Here is a 19,233-nt window from a genome sequence, read left to right on the forward strand (position 1 = left end):
ACTTAAAGTACAAAATTCAATCAAACAATGATTACGAAAGCGTTAGAACACTCAACAATGAACAACGTCTTATTGAGGAGGATGCAATGCTAAAAAAAAGATAATCTCCTTCTAAATCATTGGATTTATTCGTAACAGGAAACGCAGGAACACGAAAAAGCATGCATAATTTTCACGCCCTTCACGGTGGCTAGGAGCTTTCCTGGGGATACTGGGTTGTGGGCGTAAGTACAAGAGTACCAACTTATCAAAAACACAAAATGCCGGCGACATTACCAGGGAATGGCTACGCTCTGGAACAAGAGTAAACCCTAAAACCAAAATACAATATCATCAAACCTCGCTCTGCACCTCAGCTTCTCGTTACCACATTCTTTAACAGCCGCAGAATGCTCGGCTTCCGTTCCTGCTATGCCTCCAGTAACCTTAGCGTTTCACCCATCCCTTAGCGCAAATATCTGGCCTTGTATGATTCTTGCTGCTGCTAAGCTGAAATCTTCTCGCAGCTTTGGTAAGATTTTCAGCTTGTGTCGTACTGTCGTGCTCTCCCGTTGTGCCCGATTTTGGGTCTTAGAGCATTTCTATTTGCGTTCTTTTTCGTCCCAGTAACCACAGGCTCATCATAATGAACAAAGCTTCTTGAATCTGCTAAGAAGAGACCAGGATCAAAGTTATTTTGAGAAAAAAAGGGTCCTCTAAATTCTGATAGTCTGCCATTGTAACGCCTGGATTGTAAAGGAGCAGCACTTTTCTGATGCGTCTCCTCTAGGGGTGCCTTAGACATGTAGTGCCTTCTTAGAAAAAAGCTTTCACTACCAATCTCTGGTATTGTGCCATGAGGTGAAGCCCAGGTGTGACATAGCTTCCTAAGGTGCTGCTTGCAAAATGCCTGTGGCACAATGCAGGGTAGAGACGAAAGCCTTGGAATGCCTGCACTTGAACTGTATGGCGAAGGTGTGCATATCATGGATTGAGTTCTGACTGGTCCAGAACTGGTTATTGTGCTAGTTTCAGGTATTAAGCATCGTTCCCTAAATTCTGTAGGAGTTTCTAGCTGCAAATGACTTTTAGCTCCCTCAAGAATTCCTTTCCTTCGAATCAGTGAGTCTGTGTGATTATCTTCCATCTGTTGCCCAAGTCTTCCTCTTTCTGAGACCCTGTCTAAAGTACTGCGCGCTCTTTCCCAACCTGTTGGAGTCTCCACACTCGAGTGTGGGCTTGCCATGTCTAATATAATCCTTTTACCAATATCATTCATAATGTCATCTGCACTGCAGCCTAAGTGATTACTGGTTGAAACACTGTGCTGCTGGGACAAAGCAGCCACCTTTGCAGTCTCTTGAGCTTTCTTTCTCATGTCCTGGAGTTTCTTCAGTTTCTTTCTCTCTGCTGCTTCCTTTTCTATTTCTTCACGCTTTCTTGTTTCTTGAGCTTTCAGAATTGCACTTTTCACCTTCATGTCAAATGACTGTTTAAAGGCTTCCTCTGATCCAGTCAAAAAAATATTGTACATTGTTTGCAAGTTCTCATCATCCGCAGGATAAATACGGTCAAAATTTCCAAGGTTCTTGCGTTCAAATTCATCAGTCTCCAGAGTTTTGTTGTAGCCTTCCTGATAATTGTGTGGCCTGGGAGACAAGTTCTCTATCTCCTCTTTGCTGCTTTGACAGCGACCATAAAGGCGCATTTTAGAGCCTTTCTTGTCTTGTAATCTATACCTTGAAACTCCCGAAGGATCAATATTGAGTAACCTGAGTGTGTCGTTGAGTAAAGATTCTTTGACTTTGAAATCTAATGGAGTGTCAATTGCAAAAGAAGGTGAATGATTAACCTGCACATTCAGAGGAATATTTTATTTAACGGAATCCAGTATGGTGTTAGTGACGCAGTTTCTTTATGTATATATCTATAAGAATCTTATGCATTAATCTGACGTTTTTGCTAAAAGCAATAGGAAAAGCCATCAAATTCCAGAATATGGACAGGTATGTGTATCCCTTTTCAGCCATGCAATGGGTTGGTAGCTCACAAACAATGCCAGTCTCTCTGGTTTAATCTGTCTGAATCATAAGCAAGAAAGTTTGATAGGGAAAAGTATAATAGACCTCCAAAAGCCATGGCCTGCATTTGTCATCAAGAAGCACATCCATGCCGAGTAATTCGAAGCATGACCTTCCATTGTCATCCTCGTGGAGACAGTTTCTGTAGTTGTGAATAAGGAGCGGAACAATGGATATGATGGTCATAACAACCATTTTTCGTATCTGCCTTTTAAGCTTCCCTGTATCATGACCTCGGGCTGCCAATGCTTTGAACAATGAAGTCAAGGTCCATTTGCTTCCTTTGTCTGTTTCTGTTAAACTTGAATTGAACTCAAAATTTGCATTGTTTTTGTTCACTGCATAATTAGTCAAGTGCATGCAGCTAAGCTTCAGGTTTCCTTTGTCAGGTTTCATGTACTTCTCTGTACAAAACCGAGCAATTCCTTCCCTATGCATCCAACCATTGAAAGTGAGGGCCACGATTTGATGTACTGGCATTGATTTGAAGAAAACAATGGTTCACCTAGTTTATTTTCAATAAGATCCAACATCCTCACTGTAAAGGCTCACAAAATATACACAGATGATGCCTAAACATTATATGTTTTTTGTGGAACTGGGGACAATGAACTTTGATTTTTTTGACCTAGAGCACTACAAGCTCTATAAGCGTTTTTGAATTTTTAGCGTTAAAAGCTAAAGTCTCTGTATAGGTAAATAACTTTATGCAAAATTTCTGTTTAAGAATGTCAAACTTTGTCTAAAGAGAAGGCTATATAACTATATCGGTTTGCTGCACACCACATGTACACTTTTTTGGCCTTAAAAGTTTCACAATTAAATGCAAAAATTATGCAATGTAAACTGAAAGGATATCTAATCAAAGCGATAAGGGCCCAAAAGACTTGGTCTACTATGCTGCATTTTAGAGAGTTGTGGGTGGGCTGAATTTTGTGTTACCACTTTGATTGCTTAGGAGAGTCTTGAGGTTTGATTTGAGGTGGTTTTTCAAACGGCTTAGTCATCTCTAGTATGACTTGCACCACTTTCCATGTGGTGTGGGCCTTTCTGTGGCCTTTTGCCTTACAGTGTGAGTCCACCATCTGCATGGCCTTAGACCTTTGTATGGTCTAGCGAATACTGAACAACGTTCAATCAGTCACAGCTTGATGACAGGATGCTGGAAGCTAGTGCATGAGGTGGACTTTAGCTTGAGTGATCTGACTGTAGCAGTTACTGGATTACCCTTCGCCTGATCATAGATAATCAGCATGTTAAACAAGACAGAAACTTAGTACGAAGACTTTGTATAAATGGATGCTCAAGTATGTGTGGGTGTGTGGATTTGTATGTGTGAGAGCATATTTTTATACTATGGTCTACACCCACTGTTGGGCGCTGATGACGTCAGTGGGGATGTCATAGTAGCTAGTCCCTGCTATGCATGATGGAGTTTATGGTTTTCAACCTTGTGAGTGACTATCATGAGATTGAAACTGCACTATGTTGTGTTTTTAGAGGATGAGTTTGGGAATGTTCCTAGATTCATCTAGGTATATGCTTCTGCCGTATTAGCGGACATGCAAATTTCACCTTGTGAAGTTTTCGTCCAAGTTGCGGCCTGCTGGTATTGTGATAATTCTTTCTATCTTAAATGGTGCGTTGCCCTATCAACTAGATTTAGATTTAGATGCTCGTTGGGGAGAGACTAAAATGAAAATGTTTAGACTTCACAAGCAGTTGTAGCTTGAATGAAGAGATTTTGGACTACCTTTTGATTAGCCTTCTCCTTTAGTGCTAGCCTTCATCATGGCTGAGTCTGCCCTTCACCTCCGGAGTGCCGACAGAAACTTAGTACGAAGACTTTGTATAAATGGATGCTCAAGTATGTGTGGGTGTGTGGATTTGTATGTGTGAGAGCATATTTTTATACTATGGTCTACACCCACTGTTGGGCGCTGATGACGTCAGTGGGGATGTCATAGTAGCTAGTCCCTGCTATGCATGATGGAGTTTATGGTTTTCAACCTTGTGAGTGACTATCATGAGATTGAAACTGCACTATGTTGTGTTTTTAGAGGATGAGTTTGGGAATGTTCCTAGATTCATCTAGATATATGCTTCTGCCGTATTAGCGGACATGCAAATTTCACCTTGTGAAGTTTTCGTCCAAGTTGCGGCCTGCTGGTATTGTGATAATTCTTTCTATCTTAAATGGTGCGTTGCCCTATCAGCTAGATTTAGATTTAGATGCTCGTTGGGGAAAGACTAAAATGAAAATGTTTAGACTTCACAAGCAGTTGTAGCTTGAATGAAGAGATTTTGGACTACCTTTTGATTAGCCTTCTCCTTTAGTGCTAGCCTTCATCATGGCTGAGTCTGCCCTTCACCTTCGGAGTGCCGACAGAAACTTAGTACGAAGACTTTGTATAAATGGATGCTCAAGTATGTGTGGGTGTGTGGATTTGTATGTGTGAGAGCATATTTTTATACTATGGTCTACACCCACTGTTGGGCGCTGATGACGTCAGTGGGGATGTCATAGTAGCTAGTCCTCCCTGCTATGCATGATGGAGTTTATGGTTTTCAACCTTGTGAGTGACTATCATGAGATTGAAACTGCACTATGTTGTGTTTTTAGAGGATGAGTTTGGGAATGTTCCTGGATTCATCTAGGTATATGCTTCTGCCGTATTAGCGGACATGCAAATTTCACCTTGTGAAGTTTTCGTCCAAGTTGCGGCCTGCTGGTATTGTGATAATTCTTTCTATCTTAAATGGTGCGTTGCCCTATCAGCTAGATTTAGATTTAGATGCTCGTTGGGGAGAGACTAAAATGAAAATGTTTAGACTTCACAAGCAGTTGTAGCTTGAATGAAGAGATTTTGGACTACCTTTTGATTAGCCTTCTCCTTTAGTGCTAGCCTTCATCATGGCTGAGTCTGCCCTTCACCTTCGGAGTGCCGACAGAAACTTAGTACGAAGACTTTGTATAAATGGATGCTCAAGTATGTGTGGGTGTGTGGATTTGTATGTGTGAGAGCATATTTTTATACTATGGTCTACACCCACTGTTGGGCGCTGATGACGTCAGTGGGGATGTCATAGTAGCTAGTCCCTGCTATGCATGATGGAGTTTATGGTTTTCAACCTTGTGAGTGACTATCATGAGATTGAAACTGCACTATGTTGTGTTTTTAGAGGATGAGTTTGGGAATGTTCCTGGATTCATCTAGGTATATGTTAAACAAGAGAGATACACTTCACACATCCATAGGGATGTACTATATACCCATACTTTATTCTGTCACTGACACCTTCAGTTGGCCCTGGGGGGTGAGAACTGGTGTGTTTGTTGGAAAAGTAGAGTCAACTCCCCAGATTAAGTCCCCAAATGAGGATAGCATAGGGGAGTGAATCTATAGGAGCGATGAGGGAATGAAAGAGGCAGGCTGCCGCATGGGCAGCGCATAATCCTTCTCGTATCCACCCATCAAGGAAGATTTGTTTTGCTTTGGACAGGTGTAGAGCTTGCCATCCTTTGGGGTACACATGAGCCTTGGCATAGGGGTAGAGAGCAGCCAATCCATGGCCTCATTGGAGGAGCATTTGGTGATGCAGTAGACCTTGTATATAGGTAGGCAGGTGCCTGGCGCAAGGGTCTCTTTTAGGCCCCAAGTCTGGTATGGTTGGCCAGATTAGGTTGGCTAGAGAGGACCAGACCTGGTGGGGTTAACACCCACAGATCAGGTCGGCCTGATGCATAGATCCATTCAGTATATGAGAAAGCCTGGTCAACCAGACCCCTTTACAACCCCTTTTGGGGGGGGGGGGGCGGGCGGGGTGCGGCACTTGAAGATGGCATTTTGGCATTGCAGAGTGGATCCATAGGCACCAGCAGAGCGCAATTCTAGTGAACCTTAGCTTGGTGTAGAGCTCAATCAAGGATCAGAACACCTGCAACGTGAGGAGCTTAAGGATTTTGGGGTTCCTCCCTAAGCCACTGACGACCTCGATTGAGAGGCATGCAGTAGAAAGACAGATCATGAGATCGGGCAACGCTTGGAGGCCTGAGATCTAGCACTAGTGGAGCAGCACACTGCTATCCACATCGTGTAGGTTGTGAGTGCCTTTTGTATACCTATTTGTGGACATATCTATTCAGGTATTGGTCGCAATATCTCTCATCTATTCCCACATCTATGCGTGGAGATATTTATGCTTTAACATGGTAGAGCCAAGGAAGTGAAAAGGTTGTTTCAGAGAAGACCCAAAGATCGGCATAGGATTGGGATCCAAAGATTTACTCCGACATCTGGAAGACAAATGCCTGAATGACTCAAGCTCCAGACAGTGTGCTTCAAACAAGGGTAGCAAAGTGATCTATTGGCCAGCTTTAGTTTCTTCAGGATCGTATGGCTTCAAGGATGCCAACCCAACTTTGGGGGGATAAGAAAATTGGATGCAACAAATTACCTAATTTGGAAGGTGAAGACTAGGAGCTACATGGTAGCTAGGAAGGTTTGGAGGGTAGTCACAGGAGTAGAGCTGAAGCCTAGGATTAGAGGTATTCTGCTAGGAAAGTAGTGAGGGACTCTATGGGGACGGTAGCGACATCAGCTGACCCATCTAAGGTGGAAGAATGGGAGGTGTTATCTATGATTATCAGTTGGAGTGATTCCACACATATAATTGGCGAACCATCCTGAACGACTTGTACAAGACAAACACTCGCTCAACCTTGTCTCTAAAAATCAATTGTTTACAATGAAGATGGACAAAGAAGTGAGCATTTAATAAAGGCAAAGTTTATGAGGGATCAGCTAGCAGCTGTTGGTCAAAAGGCCAATGCAATCAACTAGCATCATTAGTCCTCAATATGCTTCCCCAGAGCTTCACAAAGGTTTGGAGATGGAGATGGAGAGAGCACAAAGACGTGGAGCTGATGAGAATTGAGGTTACGAGAATGAGATACAAGAGGGCCTACTCACACAGGAGAACAATGGTTTGTAAACATTGTGATGAGACGACGCTTGAGTGTATTACTTTGTGTAGTGCACTGATTAACTATTGCTTGCCTCATGACCATGACAATATAATTCACATGGGTATGCATGACCACCTTGTGGAAATGGGAACCTCAAGATTGAAAAGCAAACAAGTAGAGGACATAGTCTTCGTGCATGCTAAACTAGCTTTATATGCTTCTTGTAAGAACATTGAGGTGTCATTGACAAGAGACATATTGATGGACTTGATGCTTGTTGATGAGGGTGCTGTGCATGATGAACTGAATGAGTCAAGGTTTAATGAATGCTTGAAACCCTTCCTCTGATGTGCCACCATAGCCTTCTTCAAAGATATGTCAAGTGTGTAAGAAAGGATTCTTCCATGGGTGACGGTGGCCTAGACACAATTCTATAATTGAAGCAAAGATGTACTCATCCTTTCTAGCAAAGCATATTGTTTCGTGGCCAGCTTCACGATAAGAGTCAACCTCATGATAAAACACTAAAACCCTAAGGTGAGCCTCAAGCACTAACTATGGTTAGGGGAAGAATCGTAGAAGGAAAAAATGCCCATGACCCTCCTAGTTAACTAATACATTGGCCACTTCCTTAAATATTACAATATTTTCAACACTCCCCTTGCAGTGACAATGTCTTGGTGTACAAGGAGTGATCTCAATTACCAAATGGAAGGAAGCCTAAAGTTTGTGAAAATCTTCAAACTTTTCTTTGGATAGGGCCGTAGTGAAAAGATCTGCAACGTTTTGATGTGTAGAACAATAAATCAATCTAATCTCTCTTGCATGTCACCTCTCTTTGACATAAGGGTAATGGATTTCAATGTGTTTTGTGCACATAGGATTCCGTGCCACCGCAATAGCACTCTGATTGTTATAGAGTATAGGAGTAGATGGTTGTACACCACCATGAAGATCTGCAATCGATCTCTTGTGCCATACACATTGAACTATAGTGGCGAAGGCCGCCTTGTACTCAACTTCACAAGATGATGTTGCCACGGATTGTTTCTTACTCAATTAGAAAATGCGTGGTGGATGTCTGATGTCATAATCACCAACCCAATCTGAATCACTGGAAGCATGCAAGTCAGAGTCACAGGGACCCCCTGGCATAGAACAGACCAAGAGACCAAGTACCCTGCAAATATCTGAAAACACACTTTACATCACACCAATCTGTGTCTTTAGGCTGTGCATATCTCAAAACACACTTCACAGCACACCAATGCTGTGTCTTTGGGATACCTGCTTAACTCAGGATACAGTGTACTGAATATTTGGACGGGTATTTCAGCAAAAAAATCCATTCCTCCAACTCTTTTGTGAATTAAACTCCTTCGAAAGGATGACCTTATCTTTAATATCTTTGCCCTGATGTCAGTCTCCCGTTGACTCTGAGGATCTCACAGTTTGTACATATTTTTGGAGAGTTAGAGCTGACCTAAGTTCAGAAGGAAGCTTTTTACACTAATTAAACCTCTGACATAGAGCCTTAGTTTCGGAAATGTTACTTTTGGGAGCTGTAGCCTGTGGATGGACATTTTCTTTGTGATCTGGATCCTCAAAACAAGGGTGAACCTTCTTGGCGGATGCCATGAAACCCTCAGGTTCAGTTCTATGCATTGTTTCCTCATCTGAAACAAAATTCTCTTCAAAAGTATGCTTAAGGGATTTCTTGCCTTCATGTAATTGACTATTCTTAAGATAATCAAACCCTTTATAATCAAAGGTGACAAGAGGTTTAGCAACCTTAGATCTATTCTCTGATTATTAAGCTTGATTTTGTCAGTCAAAAACTTTGAGCATATGATCAAAACAATTCCTAATTGATTGCTTTTGACATGACTTGTTCAGATCTTGACTGATAGCTTCAATAATAATAGAATTATTACCCTCAGGCACTCCCCTTTGATTAGAACCTCCGGCCTGCTCCTTTGCCAGTGATCCCAAACCCAAGACAGTAATTCCCCCAGCCCGGGATAGTCTCCTCAAACAAATTATAGAATTTGTTTGAATTATCCCCTGTTTCTTGGACTGGTTTTCCAATTTCAGTTAGGCATTATGTCTTTTGAAATACCTCTTTTTGAAAGAGGATGAATCTCAGTGTAATCACCCAATCAAGCTCACTACTGAAGTGTGGAAATGGATTTTGAGACATTACCCTCAAAACCTTAATATTGGAATTTCCCAAAATTTTCCCTTTTGCTGATTTCTAGCTCCTAACTTGAATCAATCCAGAAACTAAACAATGAACATGATTTAATAGAGCGTGAGATGAGATCATAATAGGTAATCTGTGCAATTTTAGTAAATTTGCTAGTATCACACTGAAGTGGAAGAAGCACTTGGCAGAAAGGGGTTTTTGTATAGAAATCAGGTCAAATCTGATCTGATTGAAATGAAACTTGGTACATTCCTTGGATATGCTTAAGCCACATGCTTTCTCAAATCTGGTCAGAATTTGATATGATACGCCTTTTGATGGATAGCTTTCACATATAATTCTTGGTGTTAGGTCACATGTACCAAAAGCATATCCAGAAACAGATTTGTAGCAATTACTAGTGTTCTGGATGCAGTAGATCACCCCAAATTACTATTGTTCCGGATGCAGGAGATCATCCGAATTACTAGTATTCTAGATGCAGGACATCACCCCGAGTGCAACAACGTAAGAAAATCTCAATTTGACAACTTTGATATTTCGTCAAGATTTCAGTGCTGATAGGGGTCTCATGATTGGATCAACTTCTGTTGTACTTTGAACCTCGGTCACAGAATCCCACCAAGAGTCACACTGGGTCACACCTTGTTCACACCTGGGCCACACCTAGGTCACACCTTGTTCACATTATGGTCACATCATGGTCACTTAGACCTTGGTCACACCTGGTCGCACCGTCTTCACATCTTGGTCACTCTGGAGCGACCAATACATGACTTGGACATGACTGGAGCAGTACGTGACTTGGACATGACTGGAATAGTACATGACTTGGTATGACGGGAGCAGCACATTACTGGAAGAATACCAAGCGCCTCGACCGACCTTGGTCAATTCCCGCGTGCCCTTGTTGTACTTCTATCACAGAGGAGAAGTTAGTTCTTGCTTATTGACTTCTCTTTTGGCTGCCCTGATCTCCCACGAGCTTCGTGTGATCTTGAGTTTCAGTTTTGTTGCAAGATTTTGCACCATGAAGCATTCCTTTGCTGGCTGACTTTGTTTTGCGTCGCGTGTGCAATTTTTCTAGGCAATTTCGGATACCGGAAGTTGTGTAGCTGCGTCGGACAACTCGAAAAAGTTTTGATCAGTCGTACTTGAACTTACCCCCCTTTCAGAGTTGTTCTTGCTATTAGAATTTCATTCTGAGCAACAAATCAGAAGATACCAGCAATATCATTTACGTTTTTCTGTTTTTTACTGATTTCCGTACAGTTCGCCTCTCCATTTGACTTGCGTGCTTGCACATTGCTTCTCTAGATCACCACTTGCATCTCCAGCTCCGGATTCAACTTGGTGGATCGACTTTTGCTCCTACTCCATCTCGAGATCCTTTCTTCAGCTCATTTTCAACCTCTCCCAATTGGTTTTTGCAGACAGCATTGTGCATGTGTCTTGCAGATTGCATAACATAGGTATAAGTGCATTTGAGACAATTTTTTGGCTACACATTGAGTGCAAATCATTGCTCAGGTGTTGTGCATATTTGAAGCCAAGTGTTGGCTGTAAGATGATGCACTTTTGGATGCCTATTGAGCAAGAGTTTGCTATTGCATTGTGAGCCATTGAGGCAAAATTCCTATTGGATCAACAGTTCCATAACTATAATGATCAGGTTTCATAACTACAGGCTGAACTAGAGGACCACATCAAGGATGCAAGGAGGTGCACCAACTCAAGCGTTGACCTTCAAGCACAGTTCTTACCCTCCTTGTTCCCAGTCAAAGAAGAACCTACATTCTAAAGGGGCACCCTGTTCCTTTGTCACAATGCTAAGTGAAGGTTACCAGGTCAACATCAGCAGATTTTGTTGGTTTTTTGCTCTGATAAGGGAAAATTCTAGTCTTTGAATGTACAACACTGCTCCTTTGAGAGGACTTTTTGTCTTTCGAAGACCTGATGTGTACAAATTATATGATGATCATAATATAAACAAACCTTTTTTTCTGTCCCAAAAAAAAAAAACTATTGATGAGGATATAGAAGACAAGAAATTGGTCTCTATCACCCTCATATGATACGTTTGTTACTTCCTTGACTATTATGCTCGTGGCTACTCCATTCAGTTTTGAGGAGTTAGTTGGCTTGCTCTTATAGGAAGAAATGCGGACTTCCAATTCAGCCTGCTCGAGTGAGCAAGCACTTGCCACTCATGGAAAGGGTAAATTTCAGAAAAAGACCAGCCATGCTTATCAGCCCAAGAAGGAGGGGAATGCAAACACAAATATAGGGAATGCAGATAAAGGTGCAAAGGTGAAGAAAGGCAAATGCAAGTATTGCAAGAAGCCTGGTCATTACATTGTAGAGTGCTAGAAAAGAATTGCCAATGAGGAAAAGAGGCAAGGCACAAGTAGTAATTATGTGGCACCAGCTGATAATGTGAATGCTTCACCATCTCATGCAAACTTTGCACAAGAGGGAAAGGATTATGTGTTTATTGCATTTCAGGACAGCTTTGGTGCCAGGGGGGATTAGTTGCACATGATGCTTCTCTTGCTTCATCTGGGCATTCTTCATTTGCTGCCATATATACTTGGTATCTAGATAGTGGTGCATCGAAGCACATGACTTACTACAGGAAAGAGTGGTTTGTAAAAATCAAATCTGTTCATGGCAGACAGGTTACTTGTGCTAATGATGCAACTTAGGACATCACAGGAGTGGGAGATGTTCCCATCCTTCTGGATTTAGGAAAGAAAAGTATATCCATGATGTCTGGTATGTTCTTGACATGAGAAAAAATCTTGTTTCAGTTTCATCCATGGCCCATGATCAGAACATGCTTGTGGAATTCCAGGATGATCAATGTAGGATCAAGGATCCAAAGAAAGGGTATGAGATTGTGGCTACAGGTTCTTATGAGGCCAACATGGGTCTTTACAAGCTTGATGCTCAGTCCTATAATCAACATGCTATGTTTGTCTTTCTGCTACTCAAGGTGATTTATGGCATGCCAGGTTTGGTCATGCACATCATAGAGCTTTGGCATATTTGCATAATCATAATATGGTTGAAGGATTGCCAAAATTACAGCAGCCCACTCAAGAGTATGTGAAGCTTGTGCTCTTGGAAAGTTACATCGCCTACTATTCCAAAAGGATGGTCCAGGTTCAATAAGAGCACAAAGGGTCTTGTAGATTGTGCATAGTGATGTTTGTGGACCAATGGATGTCGCAACCCATAGAGGGTATCTGTATTTTGTCACATTCATTGATGATTATTCAAGGTTCACTTGGCTCTTTCTCATGAAAAGCAAATCTGAAGTGTTCAATTGATTTAAGAAGTTCAAAGCATTGGCTAAGAACCAAACTCAATTCTAACAATGGGGGAGAGTATACTTCACATGCTTTTGAAGGGTACTTGAAAGAGCATCGGATAAAACATCACAAAACAGTGCCATACATGCCTCAGCATAATCTGATTGCAGAGAGGAAGAACATGACTCTCAAGGAGATGACACGGTGTATGCTGAAATTTAAGAGAATGTCAAAAGCATTTTGGGATAAGCAATTATTACAGCCACATATATTCAGAATCGCTGTCCTACACAAGCATTGGTTGATAGGACGCCTTTTGAGGCATTTTATGGGTACAAGCCCAAGGTGAATCACTTCATAGTGTTTGGGTCTGTTGCATATGCTTTGGTACCGGCTGAAAATCAATCCAAGCTTGATGATAAAAGCAATAAATGCATCTTTGTGGAGTATAGCACTGAAAGTTGAGGCTTTAGGCTTTATGATCCAGCCATAAGGAAAGTAATCATAAGCAGGGATGTTTTGTTTGTAGAGCATGATAGCATGCAGCCCATCAATGAGGAGTTGCCTCCATATGATGATAAATCTCTGGACATCATTTAGTTTGAGGATGATGCTAATTTGGGTTCTCTAGTTGATGTTCCCTCTACCTCTCAAACTCCAGCAAGGTTGCCACATGTTGAGGGTTATTTTCCCTCAAATGTTTCAGATTTGCAGCCAACTAATGGGGAGGGACAGCCCAATATTTGGAGCATTATCAGTGCCATGCAAAGGATGTTTCTCAAACTGCACTTCCAGATGCTATTCCCAATGAGACAGCTGAGAATTCAGTTCCTAGATGCGCTAGGTTGATGCTTGCATATGCTAATGATCAGCCTATATTGGGGAGAACCAGGGCCAGCACTCATAATGCTAACAACCAGGTGAATTTTGCTCTCAACGCTTTGAGGATGCTCAGGGCAATCTGGCGTGGCAGAAAGCCATGGAATCTGAGATTAGATCCATTCAAAAGAATGCTACTTTGGTTGATGCGCCCATTGGCAAGAATGTGGTTGGCACAAAATGGATCTACAAAATAAAGTATCACGCTGATGGTACAGTTGAGAAGTACAAAAACTGTTTAGTTGCCAAGGGGTATGCACAAGAAGAGGGGATAGATTATGAGGAGACTTTTGCTCCAATGGCCAAGATGACTACCATTCGCACTATCATCTCTCTTGCTACGTTTTATGGTTAGTCTATGTACCAAATGGATGTCAAGACCACCTTCCTCAATGGGGATCTCAAGGAGGAGGTCTATGTGCATCAGCCCCAGGGTTTTGTTGTTCAGGGACAAGAGCACAAGGTATGCAAGATCAGGAAAGCCTTGTATGGGCTGAAGCAAGCGCCTCGTGCATGGTCTCATAAGATACATCAGTTCTTGCTGTCCCAGGGCTTTGTGAACACTCACACAGAGCCAAATTTATCATGTACTTCCTTTTAGTCTACTTCACTGTACAAAGAGCATAGGGTGTGGTATGTAGATAATGGAGTTTTGGAGATGTCAGGCCATGAGCCAGTTTTATTTCAGTTTTGGAGATGTAAAGCCATGAGCCAATTTTATTTCAGTTTTGGATATGTAAGGCCATGAGCCATTTTTATTTCAGTTTTAGGGATGTAAGACTCAAAGCCATTTTTATCTGAACAATCTGTACTTGTAGTTTTATAACACAGAACCTCAGTCATTCACCGGTATGGTGAATGATAGTGGCGGGGGAACTGTTGTACTTTGGACCTCGGTTACGGATTCCCACCAAGAGTCACACCAGGGTCACACCTTGTTCACACCTGGGTCACACCTTGTTTACATCATGGTCACTTGAGTAGTGTGCCAAGGATGGTTAGACCTTGGTCACACCTAGTTGCACGGTGTTCACATCTTGGTCACTCTGGAGCAACCAGTACATGACTTGGATATGACTGGAGCAGTACATGACTTGGACATGACTAGAGCAGTATATGACTGGAGGAGTATCAACCGACCTTGGTCAAAGCTGATCAGAGTGAAGTACTAGCGCATTGGGTTGTAGGATTAAGAGTGCATAGGTGGTACACATGTTGGTGCACATGGGAAGCAATTTAGTAGTTAAGAGGTACAGGTGGTGCACCAACCCTCGCTACCAACTAGTGTCAGGTGCACATGGAATAGATAGGAGTACACATGGAGTACTTGACTCCCTGACTCAGAAGAGGTTGGAGAGTTGCAGAAGCCATCAAGGACGAAGCAGCGGACAAACTACGGAACGGCTAAGGATACAGGAAGACAACCAATAGAAAGGAGGGAAGGGGATTTCCAGCGAGGAGGAGCAAATGAGGGGAAGGTGAAGAGGGCTAAAAGGGGGGGTGCATTCCAGCATAGGCGTGGAGGGCGTGAGTGAGATAAAGAGGCTAGAGTCAAGAGCTCGCCTAGTGTGTATCTTCTCCGGGTGTATCAGTCATTTGGTGTAGCTCTGACAAGTGCATGATTAATTCCTTCTAATGAACTATGCTTCTTCCCATCTCTACTCGCTCCTCTAAAATCTCTTCCTGTTGTGTTCTCCTCCCCTCCTCTCCCTTCACTTGGTATAACAGACCCTGTGTCATGTGGTTGGAGTTCTGTTCCATTCATGTCGAGGGTTGGCTCTTGTGATTTCGTGCTGCTTTAGTCTTCCTCCTGCTCACATCACTCTTGCACTTGTACCCCTCACACATCATTGACACCATCGATCAGCACTCGCCCCATGCACCATCTGTGACACCCATGGCACGTCCTGCTTGCTTCTCGCACCAGTGGCCCTAGGCCTCTGGTAATACTTCTGGAAGTGGTAGGACACCCCCCCCCTCTCAAACAACTTCCCAAGACAGAAATTTGTGTATAGGTGGGCCATAGACTTAAGATGACATGATCCAAATTTCAATTGAAAATGATAAGAACTTCATACAATAATCCATGATTTATTTGCTTTGATACCAAATGAAACAGAGGCAGTCTTGACTCAGCTCAGTGAAGAAAGTATAGCAGGAGGTTAAGCTAGGCAGCCCTAGAAATAGAGTAGAAATAACCAACGGAAACCAATGAGTGCAAAACAGTCAACAACATGTACCTTTTGACTGGGGAAAGAATGATGGTCTGGTTTCACAACAGTTGCTGCACATTGACAGGATAGAAAACTCCTTATTGAGTTTAGCTTGAGAAAAAGGCTCAGTTGTACGAAATAACAAATGTTGGACAACCAGGCTCTTTAGAGTTTTAAGGCTGGCTGTAGAATTACAACTATGTATATGGGATTATGCCATTACAATGGGTGACACATGGCAGCTTGCTATTAAACACATATCCCAATGTGCCGCATGGCATACACAAGAAAGCTTGAACAAAAAGACCTAAATAACTCCACGAAAAAGACACCAGATTGTAACAAATGAGTAGCTACTCATCAAGCCCTATCAAAAGGACACTAGCCATTAAAAACTAAGTGACTAGTCTTTGTGTGTGTGTGTGTGAGAGAGAGAGAGAGGGAGGGAGAGAGAGAGAAAGAGAGTAAATTACCTATAAAGAAAAAGCCTCAGGGGATCACATGAGAGGATCAGGGCATAAATCCGTAAATCAAATTTGTATCCATTAAGAAGCATTGGATTTGTCAAATATTTTTGTGCAAGCATATTTGCTCCAGCCATCCCTCCAACAGCTTGTTTTAAATCTGCCACGCTCTGTACCAGCACAACACCTCGACCCTGCCAATATGTCAAAAGCAACAATGTAATGCCATAAATCACTAAGTATGATCGAAGGAGCATGTAAGGTTGGGCACAAGGTTTCATTATATGCCTGTTTATTGGGCCTGTATTCTAAAACAACAGTTCCTAGAAAACTTATTCAAGTAAAGCCCTTATACCGCTGCCTAATTAGACTATTGAAGTGATATATATCAGGACAGAAGCACCCCTATCAGAACAATCTTCAAAAAGCATGTTGTCAAAAAACAAACAAGTAATAAATTTGGAAACTCTTCAGGTTAGCAGTTATAGATTGTTCTTCCGTTCAAATGAATCTTCACAAGAAAATAACTTTGTTTTGTTTTTAATTCCAAACGTTATATGTTATTATACATGCTGGAAAACCTTACAAAGGACGGTGTTATCTCAAAGGGGCTTATCCTTAAGGACGTATTTTCATAAAATCCAATGCTAAAGAGTCCCAATCTTAAAAGTAGTAGAAGTAAAGAAGCTTCATAACAGTTGTGCTGAGCCACAGTCTCTGAGACTTTCAGTTTTGAAAGAGGAAATCTCTCGAACTAGGTGACTGAGAGGCAAACGATCTTTTGTTTTGCAGAAAGCGCAAGGGGTACTAAGGTTCTACAATTGTATGTGATCTCAAATCCAATTCAGCAAGTCATTGCACCAATATAAAATATCTAGCAGCCTTGCAGACCTGTTCAGGACAGGCTACATGGTCTTGATAATTATCTGAATATGGGCCGCTCGGTGTTTGATACATTGGGATTTGTAAATTACATATTTTTGGGGGAATATTGTTGGGCATATTTGGGAGCAATATGTAACAATGATGCAAGTAGTTGCCACAAGATCACTCATCCCCATATGTGTACTTATTATATAGAGCAGATACACGACTAGAATTTGATTTGCAAAGGCAGTGAAGGTCTACCCGCAGCACAGCTGAAAAATCATGAATTTTCTGTGAAAGATGACCCCGTACATAGGTTTAGTAGCCCTGACGCTTATCTCAAGAACATAAAAGGACGAATAAGACTATTATGGGGCCTTAGAAGTTACAACTACACGTCTTTGGAGAAACACCTAGCCAGCTATGCATCCAACCAGGGACACAGTGGTAAAACAGAGAACAGACTGATAGTTGCTGCCTACAATGTCATATTCAGATATAGGCTGTTCGTCAAGTTGACGAATAACAAGTCCTCTATTTACATACTATGACCACATAAGACTTTCTTTTATTGTACCTCTTCGGTTCTAGCGTTAGGACACGTGCTTAAAAGGAAAGCCTGTTTCATGCGAAAATATGAAGAAAGTTCATACATTAAGTTTACCTGGCATCCATTGTCTGGTTTGAGAATATAAGTCCGTAGCCTCTCAGAATTTAGACGCATGATGAGATCTTGAATATGGTTAGGAAGGATAAAGGCACGAGGGAAGAATTTATACTCTGCAGGAAACAGCCTGGGCACGACATTCGTCGAGTTACATGAAGTTTAAAGTTTGCTGTTTCGTGCAGATATACATTCATCCATAAATTGATTAAGCAACCTAAGACAAGTCGCATTATGAATGATAACTGGAATATAATAAGACTCAAGGCAGTGAACGAGATCAAACCTCCTCATGTTTGAGAGGTGGCGGGCAAGAGACTTTTTTCGGCAGATTTGCAGCATACCAAGAAAATGATTAACTTTCTGTCCCCGCCTTAAACTCAGAAGCCTCTCTGGACCTATCGATGTGTCTGCTAACACGCAAAACTACAGGTCACATATTGCTTGAATAGTCGGCCAGATCAAAATTTTAAATCACCGAAACGTGTTTCCAATGCCCTAGTCCTGCCGTTTGGTGTAAAATGATACAACCGAATACCGTGAAGCGTCCAAGCCTATGCTTTTTCTTGTGTGCTCCATTCGGAGTAAAAGTATTTTGAACCTGTCCAGAAAAGGTGCCAAGGCTTATCGTTGACACCCTCTTGCCACCCTAGTTTCTGTATGACAATCCGAAGAACTTCGTACTTGCAGCAGGACAAATCCACCCTTATTTCGTCCGACCACTTCTTCTTTTTCCTTTTCTTTGTTCCAGACCCTTCGTCTTCTGCTTTCCCCTTGCCTTCCATGGGCGCTCCTCGTGACAACAACTGCTGGCGTCCCTCCTGGAAGGGACGTACAAAAATCGAAACAAGCGAACATGAAATGTAAGGACAGGACGCGCTCAGATCCGCGGGGTGGCTTTGTCTCTATCTGTTCGGGCGGGGCGGCGGGTGAGGGGAGAGATCCTGGGAGCCTAAAACAAGAGGGGCGGGAGAATCGAGAGAAAGCCCGTGATGGAAGCCTACCTGAGGGAGGATGGGATTGTGGGAGGAAGAAATGGAAAGGGGGGGTGAGGGAAGAAGTGGGGGGAGGGAAGAGGTGAGGGATTGCTGGGTGCGGGGCATCAATGGCGATGAGCAATGGGTACTTCGCGTTCACATGACTTGGAAATGCCTGACCGTTGGCCGTTGGCCGTTGGCCACCTTTTCCCAACCTCAAACGCTACTCCTAAACCTCATTTTTATATTTCACACACACTCCTTCGTTCCATGAGCCTTTGTGACCATTGGTTCCCATCACTATTTCCCACTCGCTTCGTGTATCACTCCGCTAACCTCCTTCGGCTCCCCCCTCGGTACGTGACGCTCTGCATGTGACGTGCTGCCCGTGCGGGGTCAGAGAGAAACATAATGCCAGTATCTTGTGACCCTGCTCTCGAGGTGCTATGAGAACAATCAAGTGCATTGAGCAATAGCAACCCTCAGGAATGAGTGCATTGTCATTAAGATCAACAGTTCATGCTAACAAGCAACAAGCTTTGCTTGGTTCGGCATATTATCATAAAAGGTATATCCAAGGGTTTGAAGACAATTTGGATTATTTTAAGAGGTACTCTAAT

The 19,233-nt window shown here is 42.4% G+C and overlaps 1 protein-coding gene across 1 annotated transcript; it reads right to left on the reverse strand.

Annotated features, from left to right (window-relative positions):
- Positions 1–520: 520 nt before the first annotated feature.
- LOC147904398 (uncharacterized) lies at positions 521–18,421 on the reverse strand. The gene is made up of 6 exons (XM_087391375.1): positions 18,238–18,421; positions 17,923–18,046; positions 17,637–17,766; positions 16,115–16,299; positions 2,106–2,490; positions 521–1,831 (listed from the first exon to the last, which is right to left on the reverse strand). Exons 1-6 carry the CDS (start codon positions 18,419–18,421, stop codon positions 521–523), a joined length of 2,319 nt encoding a protein of 772 aa, XP_087247501.1.
- Between the last annotated feature and the right edge of the window lie 812 nt (positions 18,422–19,233).

Source organism: Dipteris shenzhenensis, chromosome 2 (assembly GCF_047967505.1).
Source record: "Dipteris shenzhenensis isolate YYH24624 ecotype China chromosome 2, Dip_SZ_1.0, whole genome shotgun sequence".
NCBI lineage: Eukaryota > Viridiplantae > Streptophyta > Polypodiopsida > Gleicheniales > Dipteridaceae > Dipteris > Dipteris shenzhenensis.